General features: G+C 35.9%; 1 protein-coding gene across 1 annotated transcript in view; it reads right to left on the bottom strand.

Moving 5' to 3' along the window:
- LOC117106172 (complement C1q tumor necrosis factor-related protein 7-like) overlaps positions 1-12,450 on the bottom strand; it is a 22,398-nt gene that overhangs the window by 6,430 nt on the left and 3,518 nt on the right. The window contains exon 2 of the mRNA XM_033247525.1: positions 7,409-7,426. Coding sequence (XP_033103416.1) covers positions 7,409-7,420 — 12 coding nt within the window. The 5' untranslated portion in view covers positions 7,421-7,426. The remainder of the gene's footprint in view (positions 1-7,408; positions 7,427-12,450) is intronic.

Below are 12,450 nucleotides of genomic sequence, written 5' to 3'. Positions count from 1 at the left end.
AGATTTCTTGAACTTTTTTCTATTTTTCTTATCTTGTGAATCCAGATGGATTAAATGAAAGTTCAACAACTTTGTTATTGAATTCAAAACCAATATTACTCGACAATATTCCGGTTTTTAACTATCATTACGGATGTATGTCCAAATGATAACAAACTCTGCACATTATTTATTTCTATAAATAGGGTGGGGATCTTTGTTAGCATCCCAATATATCTGACCGAGCATAAAGGGAATCAGAACAAAGGTGTCTCTGAATATTTGTCGGTATGAATACAAAGCCCCTCACTTTTCCACCCGGAAATTTGGAGTGGATGTTTATTACCATCCCAATATATCTGACTGTGCTTAAAGGTAATCAGAACAAGTGTTTTTTTTTTTATATTTGTCCAGATGAATACAAAGCTCCTTGCCTTACTTTCTTACCTGAAATTTGGTGTGCCTAAAGGTAATCAAAACAAGTGCTCATTTCATTTAAACCTTTTTTTTTCTTTACTTATTTTTAGATATCATGGTTTTGGATATCATTACGAATGTATGTCCGAATAATAATGAACTCATTAAAGGTTTATGTTGGAATAAATACAAAGCTCCTTGCCTTACTTCTTACCTGAAATTTGGAGTGGATATTTGTTATCACGATCACAATCAGAACGAGTGCTCATTTAAACCTTTTCTTTAATTATTCATTTACTGTGATCCATGACCACTCATCATGGTGATAGTGATGGTGGTTGTAGGGATGGTAATGGTGAAGATGAAAATAAAGATACTCGAAGTGATAAGGATACTTCACACATTACTTCATTCTGGAAAGAGGGTGTGGATCATTGTTATCCATCCTATCTGACTATGTATGAAGATAATCAAAACAAACTCTTGTAGTCTTTACTGAGATCCACGAATAGTCCAAGTATTGGGTTCATGAAATGTCAGGAACAAGGCAACTAGGTGAGAGACAGACACAATATACTCCAAGTTAATATGCATATAACTTAATAATTAGTCTCTATGGACAGATAATCGCCAGTATGTTAAATTCATGCTATAAACACCATGTGAACCATACCTGCACACACTGTATGTGAGTAATGACACCTGCACACACAGTGCGAGTAACCATACCTGCACCGAATCTGTCAACTCACCCGATCCTGTTTGGTGTCACCCGACATTAAAAAAAATCTCCAGTTCTCCCTATCGAATGTAATTTTCAACCTATTTCACTGATTTTACCCGTCCCCGCAAATACTCGGGTTTATGCATAACTTTGATTGATTCGAACGTTATTAATCAATGAATTCGCCGCCTGCTTGCTTCGCGACAAGCATCCATTTTTTATTCAAAAGTCGCAACCAACGGCTAATGATTTCTTGACTTGCCTTTTTTAGTATCTTGCATCATCTTTTGGTTAATTTGGATTTTTTGGTAAGATTAAAAAAAAAAATCTAAAGATTTTCATGACCCAGGGATTGGCAGGTGTGCTGCACCTGCCAGGCAAATCAACCCTACACATACACACACCATGTGAGTAATCAAACCGGCACACACCATGTGAACCTCAACCGTACATACACATCATGTGAGAAATCATACCTGCACACACCATGTGAGACCAATAACCATACATCCATACACCATTTGAGTGAACTACACCAGCACACAGCATACAGGGTAAGAGCAAACACATTGTACATGCTCACACCATGTGAGTCAACCATACCTGCACACACCATGTGAGTCAACCATACCTGCACACACCATGCGAGTTTGCATATTCCTACTTAAAGAACCCAGTACATCTTTAAATACAAGCAGGGGGGGGGGGGATACCCAGGGTACTGGTCAATTCATCCCCTATTGTGGACAATAGCTCAGACTGGTTGACCAGGTAGCTTAGATATAGAGACCCTCTGGGGAGAAGTAAGTTATTTGCACATCAATGCCGAGACTGTTCGGTATCAAGCGCTATATAAATGACAACTGCGATTCAACCATACACACATACTATGTGAGTAACCAAACATAGTACACACACCATGCGAGTCAAGTATACCTGCACACACCAATTTTTATGTGTAAAAAGTGAAATAAAGGATGTCATGTAATATCCAACTCCATTTTCTGTTTTTGTAGGCCTATTCTTTTTTTTTTTTAGTACATCATCATCAAAGCACAATAACTTATATGTGTTGATATGTCCTGCAGTATCTGGTATGATTAGTAACCTATCAGTTGAGAGTTGCTGAATGTAGGTTAGATGATTCTGGGATAATTCACTCTGAAGCATAAATTAAATTGAGAAAATTAGTCTGTTTAAAATTTAGGTATGTTTCTTTCATTGACTAATAATTAATGGTGTTTTATTGTGTTTACAATGTCGGCATAAAATTTATGTTTTTTGTGCCTGTTTATCCAGGCCTTAGCTAAGCTGCAATGTGTTAATTTCTTAGTCTAGAATAAAACCTGTCCTATACCTATATACTAGTACAGTATAATGTGAATAGACATCATACAACATAATTTTATTATTATTTGTGAATAAAATATATTTATTAAAACTACTTCGCAATATAATTATAACGAAGAATTTTTTTTTTGGTGGTTCGACTATAGACGGTAATGCAAAACCCCAATATTGAAGTTGTGAGATTTGTAGACTTGATGCCCTTTGGTTTTCACACCACATTTTTGCAAAATCCTGGTGAGTGAGCTTTGATGTCAGCACAAATTCAGACAAAAACCAAACAATTTTTAACATGTTTTTTCATTTTTAAATTTCTTTTATTCATAGTACTTAAATAATAGAGAATTCCAAAAACATTAGCTAGTCCTAGTAAAATGATCAGATTGTACTTTATTATTAATCATGGGAACTAAAAACTGTATGATGTTACATCATAGGCTAAGAATGCTTGCTGTGCCTTGAACTATAATTGTAGCATTATTATCTAAGCTATTTACTACAAATATGCCTGTATTCACTATCATATAATATAGAAAATATTGTAGTGTGTATAGGAGGCCATATAAAGCCACTAAAAGCATGTTTCTTGTATGGCGGATAAGCTTTTGGAGCAATGAAATATTGAATTGAATTTTTGTAATTACTGCTGACATTCAATGCAGCATTGAGTTAGCATTCCAACTTTTTTTCTAATACTATATTATTTACTAATGATAAAAAGTCATTAAAAAAGATTGTCATATTCTGTTGCAATTTGTTGATTTGGAATTTGTAATTATTAGCTTTTCAAAATTTCCTTATGCAGATGCATGAAGCAGGAAGCCTGAAAAAGAACAGTAGATGTTGGAATTACTGTAGTAATAGTTATGGATTGTACTGTAAGGCACAGTCCACACTTCATCATTTGCTACTAAATCAAGAACTACCATGTTGCTGACTGATTTGTGGCCTGAACCACTCTCCCATGAGGAGAGAATGCATTGCCCATTCTTCATGATGCTTGTCAAAATATTTGGAATTATAAACAATTTGTGCAGAATTTCTTTCTGGAATTAGGGTCTGGATCATTCTTGTCATCTCAACCTCCCTTGACTGTGTAAAGATAATTAAACAAACCTTTTACCTTTACTGAGATCCATGACCAGTCAAGGTACAGTAGTGGCAGGTTCATGAAATGTCAGGAACAAAGTTACTATGAAACATACTAGAAATTGCAAATTGCAAGTGAAGTGCTGCGAAGTACAACTGCATATAAATGTTCGACCCATTCTCTATATTAGAACACTTCTCATTGGGTAACAAAGTCGTCATTTTTCATTTTTGTCAAAAAGTGTCTATAGTGGTGAATTAGGGTTTAGGTTTTTTTAAATAAAGTTTCAAAAATTTCTATGTATGTGGAAAATGTAGTTGATTACCAAAGGTTACAATTTTTATTTTGAAGACTGCATGGTCTAGGAAGTGTACATTTTTTTATGGGGCAATTGTTTCTAGGGCGAGTTGACTGCCAAAGAGTGTTGCCAAAGTGCGAGCCAGCGTGTTATTTGATCACAAGTGCGAGACATCACAAGTGTGAGCTAGCAAGCCATGACGTCACGACAATAGATACGAGACGTTAACGAGTTGTGCGAGGTATCGGTTTTTCGGAGTACAATTCAAAAAACAACTATAGGTCTAATAATGAATTATTGTGATGTAAAATAGACAATGTTAGCTATCAAGGAGCGACTTTGTTTTTCATTGGGACCTTCGTCCCTTCAAGGCTAGGCCTATACCATCCTAGCTAGTCTAGGCCTAGAATAGGATAAGGCTAGCGTGACATGCGGACGTTGGTACATGTATGTTAGTGTACACACGTCACCTAAAGTAATTGATTTTACCCGGCAGAACGAAAGAAGGAAACTCCGCTTTTCAGTCGTCTAAGGCCCTTGTTTTTTGACAAACAATTACCTTTCAGAGGTCAAATTGCTGTCAAGAATATGAATTGGCTGCTTTGCAGCAATTAGTGTCTATGGACAGATAGTCGCCGAGATGTGTAAATCATGCTACACACACCATGTGAGTAGCCATACCTGCAGACACCATGTCAACCATGTACACACACACCTAGACTGGGTTCCAGTCCCTAAACTTTGTCTTATAATCAGTAAAAAAGCTGGGGAAAAAAAATCAATTTTGGCACCAATGGCATTCCATATTACCTATTTACTTGGCGTTTCATAGTACATACTTTTTCTTGGATTTTCTAATTCGCATCAAAAAAGTTTCTCGACATAAACTGATGTTGGTGGCGCTTTCTGAAATGTGCTAATACTACGAAAAATCAATAAATTAGAGACTTGTGGCAAGTCAACTATACACACACACACACACACCCCATGTGAACCAACTATACATGACACCATGTGAGTGAACCATACACACACCATGTGAGTAAGCATGTACCAGCACATGCCAAAATTACCAAAATTGTTAAAAATAACTGGACCATTTGGGAGACCAGTACTTTTGTACAGAAAATGTATTCAGTCAAAAGAAAGAATAAATAATAATAATGGATGCGAGTCAGCCATGCTGTACCTGCACACACCATGTGATTCAACCATACACACTCACACACACACACACACACACTGTGTGAGTAATCAGAACTCCATACACCATACACACCATGGTGATCAGCCATACCTGCACACACCATGCAAGTTGGATGACTGAGCAGTTGGCAGAGGCGCTGCAACATACAGCCATAATATCGGTGCTGGGTCGAACAAACCGTAAGCCTAGTGTACACAATTTGGCTCATGTGCAATTTAAAGATGAGTAGGGGGCTACCCCGGTGTACTAGTCCATTCAACCCCTATTGTGGACAGACAAGAGTAGCTAGTACTGGTTGACATGTAGAGACCCTTAGAGAAGCAAGTTACTGTAATGCTGCGTTCATTAGAACTTGTGAAGTCGGTGTTTCCCAATTCCTCGATTTGCACAAGTAGTGCTGAAAAATGGTGGATGTAACACAAACGAGCAGATGTATTTATTGCAGTTAGTTTAGGTAATATTATTTCTGATAAAAAAGAGTTTTTTTTTTTTTTTTTGCAACCTCATGACTTGCACTGTATAACCACCTCATGATTTGCACTGTATAACCATGGAGGTATCCATTTTAGCGTTCGTCAAATGAATGCACTTTCTCAATGTTTTCGCATGTTACAAGTTACAGGGGTGGCACCAGGATTTGCCTAACGGGGGGTCGAGGTCCCCAACGAAAGCAATGTGGGTGTGGTCGAGCTTTGATTAAAAGGTTTCGAAAGAGATCCAGGGGGTGAAGTCCCTGAAAATTTTAACTTTAGGGGTTTCAAAGGCTTATTTAATCGATTTAAGAGTCTACTAATATGTAGAAAATACATATAATTTTTTTTTCTCCCCGACGAATTGTGCTTTTAAAGCATAAATTAAATTGAGAGAAATTGTCTTTTTAAGGATTAGATGTTTTTTTTCCCATTGATTAATAATTACCAATATGTTATTGTGTGTACAATTCCTGTATAAACGTTTTTTGTGCCTATTTATTCAGGCCTTAAAATATTAAACATTAATGTTAAATAACAGAAGGCCTATATTCATTAAAACTAGTCCAAAAGATAAAAATAATTTTTTTTAGGGGATAATACTAAAAATACCACAATATATATCAGTTGTGAAATTTGGGGTTGATTTTAATGCCAGATGATATTGTACATTCACCACACTTTAACAAAATCCTGGTGAGTAAGCTTGATGTTAGCACAAATTCAGACTAAAACCAGATAATTTTTAAGTCATTTTTGCAGTGCTTTTATTCATACTACTGAAATAATAGAAATTTTCTTGAGAAAAACATCAGCTAGTCCTAGTAAAATGTAAGCAAGTATCATAATATGATGTTGCATTGTTGGTAAAGAATGCTTGCTGTATCTATACCATTATTTAAAAGCTATTTACAGGGTTGGAAAAAGTGCGTAATCAGCACATCACAATTTAATGCATACTGGTAATTAAATTTGATATTTATGCTTGCTCCAAACCACTAAATGTACTACTGACTATAATAGTGTAAAGATTTGGTGCTGCAGGCATTTGAGGAAGATAATTTTCATGGTTGGAGGCACAAAATATCTTTTCCAGGCTTTGGCTATTAATACAGATATCACTACCTCCTATCATATTGCCATATATTCTATCACAGTAGTGTCAGGCCAGTATAGGCATGTTGTTGTTAATATGTCTTACTGTAATGCTGCTGACATTCTTAATGCTAAATCTTTCAGCACTTTTGGTGAATATTCTGTGCTGGTAAAATCTTAATATAGCATTCCTACTTTTTACTAATACTACATTATTTATTAATGATAGAAAAAAAAATTAAATCTAAAAATTGTCATATTTGTGTTCTTTTTCTCATGAAAACTTCTGTTACAAATTTGGAATTTGTAATTATTAGCTTTTCGAAATTTCCTTATGCAGATGCATAAAGCAGGAAGCCTGAAAAAGAACAGAAGATGTTGACATTACTGTAGTAATAGTTATAGCTGGTACTGAGAGGCTCAGTCCACACTTCATCATTTGCTACTAAATCAAGAACTACCATGTTGCTGGCTGATTTGTGGCCTGAACCATACTCATATGCTGAGACAATGCGTAGCCCATTCTTCTTGATGCTTGTTGCAAAGTTGGTATTACTGTTAGGTGACCCTGATGTAAACTGAAAGACATAGATACCTGGATGTTGACAGATAAACTTGCCTGTTTCTTTATTGTAGTGATTTCCTAAGTTTGTAATTACTACCGGGTATTTCATAGGACTAACTGGATGGCGGCCTGGGTCTACATTATATCCAACTGAGAAGGCAGATTTGGGCTGGCTGATTGTGGTAGCTTGTTCACCTTTTTCTCCTTTTCCGCAATTGCAAGATACATTTTGATCTGAAATGATTAAATTAAAATGCATTATTTATATTAACTTGTATATGCTCTTGTGTTTTCAAGAAACGTCATGAGTTTATTAATTTCTAGACAATATAAAATATCAATATGAAACAGTCCTGAGGGTTGCTTATGTAAACATGACATTGTTGGTTAGGTGATGTGAAGGTGGAGGATAAGCACCTTTTTGCTCCCTAGATATGCCAGTGCTGCTACCCAGTATTTTTACTTGATGTGTTACTTCTATGCATTGGTAGTATGCTTTACACAGAAATTAATATTTATAGAATTTACATTTATATGAGGTCTGTCAAAATAGTTTTGTAAAAATGAATAAGAAGTCGAGTGGCCGAGCGGTAAGGCAGGGGCGCCGCTAAATAGAGCCTTAACGTAGGCACTGGTTCCAGCCGCTCCTAGCCCATGGGTAGAACCAAGTCTTCTCAGATAAGGACAGAATGGAGGCCCAGCTCAACACGATAACTTTTCACATATTTGGCTGTCTAATACCACAATGGAAGAACACCCGAGTGAGAAAAAATTTATTAATATATAAACTTGTATGCTCATTAATAATATATAAATTTGTATTTATTTCTGGACAATCAAAAATATCAACATGAAACCGTCCTGTGGTTGCTGTTATCCAAATATAGCATTGTTGGTTTGGGGCCTTTTGTGTCCCGGTCGCCAATTTCAATGTGGGATGTGCTTACTTAATTATTGCATTCTCAATGTTTTCATCGACAAAAGTAAATGATATGATATGAATGGCGAGTCCAGGAATGTTGAATATAGGCCCAGGGAGAATTTTACTGATAAAGGGTCACCACAGCCCCACCATGGTTAGGGCTGAGGTAAGAAAATTTATGATTATGGCCCCTCTGAATGGCCGGAAATGGCACTCACAGACTTAAAATTTAAAAATTTAGGGGCCCCTTTAATTCACCACTGGATATAATATTATATACAGTCCACGTCAGAGACACATTATGTTGTTGTGTATCAACAAAGTCCTTTTGGGTAAGGGTGCTGGATCAAGACCATGTGGTAAGGTGCCCTTAGGGGTTAGGGATCCTGCGGACCGTCGCACAAGAGTGCATGAGTGTTACGCCACTGGTTAGGTGAGTTGAGGCAGTAGGAATAAGCACCGTCTGCCACTCCCCATTAAGCCAATGCTGCTACACAGTATTTTGACTTGATTTGTTACATAGAAATTAAATATTCATAGTTTCACATTTATATGAGGTCTGTCAAAATAATTTTTATAAATGAATATCTAAACAATCCAATTCACCAGTGTTTCCCAAATGCAAAATTTTCATTATTTGAATAATCGTTCCATGTTCAGAACATCTGGTGATCATTGACAAGAAAATACACTTGTTGATTCTTATAACCTTAAACCCCCACATTGTTGACACCTGCCAATTGAGAGGGAAGGATAGCTATCAAATATTGGGTAACAGAATCATACTACATATCAAATTATATGCTTTCAGGTAGGCCGGCAAAAGTGGATATTACTGTGACCATCGTTATATCCAGCGTAATCAGTATCTTGCTAGCAAAGGATTTGGGGGGGGGGGCCTTGATCCTGTCAGGAAACTTGCATTCCCTAACCCTAACCTACAATAACTACAGTTTGAATCGGGAAACTGGTTTTCAGCTTAGTGGATGTCAGTGATTCTGCATTCATCAATTAGGGATTGTTGGGTCTCTGATATTCGTCAGAAATTTGGCATTGTGCAAACTGGAATTTATCACACTATAAAGATAATTTTATTTTCGTACACAGCTGTCAAAGCTGCCCACACTCATCTGGTAAAAAAAATTACATGTAGAGATAAGGCAAATATACATTGCTATGGTTTAGTGTTTAGTTGCTACACAATAGATGCTTCTTTCTGTGTCTACACAGTTAATTTATATTTTTATTTTTTATATGTTTAGATAAATGATATTTTAATCTATATTCTGAAAATTTGTATACCAAGGGCCCCAAGGGAGACCAGTTTACTTGACTGATTGGGCCATCCTGGTTAAAGATTGGGTATAAATAAATAAATAATTTTTTATCTATCTAGTATATCAACAAACCTGCCCCCTCCCCCCACACTCAAATTATATTTATACCTAATTATATTGAATCTAGAGAAGATGGTAAAATTTGGCAAATATAATAAATACCACATTTAGATAAAAAGGCCAAAGACAAGAGTAGCATATTCAAGTGTAGGTTGGATATGTGATGAAGAGGAGGAAGAGAAATAAGTGGGAATTTTATACAGGGGGGAATTATTATGTGGGCCGAGGTATAATCTCTTGTAGTAAAAAGGGTTTGGGAGCAAATTTCTTTAAGTAAAAGAAGCAAGGAATAACTTTGGTCCTAATAATTCTTCTTGAGGATATTTCCCGTACGATTAAAATCGTAACGGTACTGGGTTTGGTCTACAGGAGCTTGTGTTCCGTACAGGTCATTCCATTCATAGAAAAAGCCTTTAATGGTGAAAGCGTACCTGTCATTAGCCATAGTAGCCTAGGTCAATACATAACACCGGCTGTATAAAATTTATTATAAGATTGAAAATGTTAATCTTATTATTGCAGTAGTGATACACTATGTACACGGTTTAGTTATTGTTATTTATTCGTTAACGTTATCATATTAATATATAAATTTAATGTATTGTTTAAGTATGAATTGCTATGTCCATGTTATCTATTAAAATTGTATATTTAAATAATATTACTAGCACTGATAATAAAAATAAAAAATAAATAATTATAATAAATCAACAATTATAAGGGTTCCACATATATAAACCCCCAGATTAAGCCTAGGTCTGTTTAGTAAATATTCAGTTTACACAGTTTGTTTACTGTAATTTTTAACAAAAACATGATTTAATAATACTGTGCCTATTCCTTATTTTAAAAGGTAATATTTTATTGTATTAATTTGGCATATTAAATTAAATATACAATACATTGTTTCCTTATTGTTTGATTACAGTTGTATGACATTTTCATGTTTTTTAAATCTAGGACTGAATTTTTGGTTATGCAGATCTGGATATCAAGTAGGCCTAAATATATTTACATAACAAAAATATGATTAAATACTGTACATTAAACAACCAAAATAAAAAGCTAAAATATATTGCTAGACTCAGATAAATATTTAAATCAATATAATATTAGGGGTAGCACCAGGTAGCCCAACGGGTGGGTAGGGGGTGTCCAATGTCCCCGACAAAAAAAAATGGACATGGCCGGACGCTGCTCAAAATCCCTAGGAGGTGCTACATAGTGCAGGGGGCTGAGCCCCCAAAAAATATGACAATTTAGGTGTTTCAAAGGCTTATTTAATTGATTTCAGAGTCTACTAATAGGGGCCTGTGTAAAAAATACATATGTATTTTTTTCTCCTCGACGACTTGTGGTTTATCTGTCCTACTAGGGGTTCCCGCTAACATCACCCCTGTGTAATAAATAAATAGTTTTGAAGAATGGTTAGGTAAGATGCGTTATATACATAGGCGTAGATCCCGGAGGATGGGGGATATATCCTCCCCCTTGTGGATGGTCCATTGTAACATCCCCCCCAATATTTTGACTATGTATGGGATGAAATGGAGCTTTACAAACTTCAAAAGACTGTCACAGAAATAATTTGCACTGTCTTATGTGCTTACAAAGATGAAAATTAGCATAATGTATTAATGTTGATAACAAAATTATTTTATCTGGTACCAATCTGAGCTCTTCTTAGCTTTCCTTAGATGTTAGATGTGCTTGCAAAGAGAGTCACATTTCACACTGAAGGGTGTGTACGACATCAATAATGTTATGTCAATTCCAAGAATGTTTAAGGTTATATCGGTTTATGAGGAATTTATTAATTAGGCCTATAATAGCAAATTACATCAATTTATTTTGCAAAAAGAAGGTTTCCAGCTTCAGAAGAGGGAGGTGGGGCACATCCCCTGTCCGCACAAGGGCACACATTGGCGCGAACACCAGGCGCGTAACAGGGGTCTTGGGTCAGAGTGGGTATTTATTTTCCCGGTTAGTAATTTACCATACCCACCCCACCCCACCCCACTCCCCATATAGAAAACAATATGACATAGGGCTTTTCGTATTTATAATATAGGCCACACACGTGTGTTTGAAACTAAATATAAGCATTTTCATCCTGGTTTTGTTTATTACAAACATATTCTTTCACCATCAATACACATTGAGGCCCTTCTTTTAGGTTAAAACGATCTATCTTAAATTTGTTTTTCTTGAGTTTGGGACTATTATGTGTTTAAATAACTTAAAAGTATAAACCTAAAAAAGCCGTAAAAAATGCGCGCCTAGCGCGCAATATATCTTTGTGTTTTTAATTCTAATTTCGTCGGAATTGGTGAAAACTCCCTAAAATGTGCAATTTATAGAGGAAATTGGCCTACCGTAACAAGAAATGCGCGCATAGAATTTTAGGCACTTTCAGAGGATGCATTTGTCAAGGGGTGGGGAAAGATTTTCCAAAGATGGATATTTCCCCTTGTCCCCCAGTGTTTTTAATTCTAATTTCGTTGGAATTGATCAAAACTCCCTAAAATGTGCAATTTTTAGAGGAAATTGGCCCATGTTAACAAGAAATGCGAAATTTAAGATTTTTAGGCACTTTCAGGGGATGAAAAGGGCATTTATAAAGAGGTGGGGAAGATTTTTCAAAGATAGATATTTTCCCCTTGTCTCCCAGTGGTTATGCCATCGGGCAGCATAGATCAAAGGAGTTATGACAATTTTTGAATTGGAGAATGGGTTGCAGGGTCTGGTCATTATGATATCTTATTATTCTTATATATTCTTATATATTCTTATTATCTTATACATTCTTGTCTTTATTTTTCTCTTCTCTTTTTATTTTTCTTTTCCTCTTCTTTCTTTTTCCCTCCCTCTCCCCTCTTTCTTTTCTCTTATTACCCAGCCCGGTACGACGGCTTGGTCAGCCCGGTAAAAACCGTCAG

Source organism: Anneissia japonica, unplaced genomic scaffold, assembly GCF_011630105.1.
Source record: "Anneissia japonica isolate Jap-2015-1 unplaced genomic scaffold, ASM1163010v1 scaffold288076_len169038_cov169, whole genome shotgun sequence".
In the NCBI taxonomy this organism is placed as follows: domain Eukaryota; kingdom Metazoa; phylum Echinodermata; class Crinoidea; order Comatulida; family Comatulidae; genus Anneissia; species Anneissia japonica.
The sequence above is the reverse complement of the archived record's forward strand: the minus strand, read 5'-3'. Positions and strand labels throughout refer to the sequence as shown.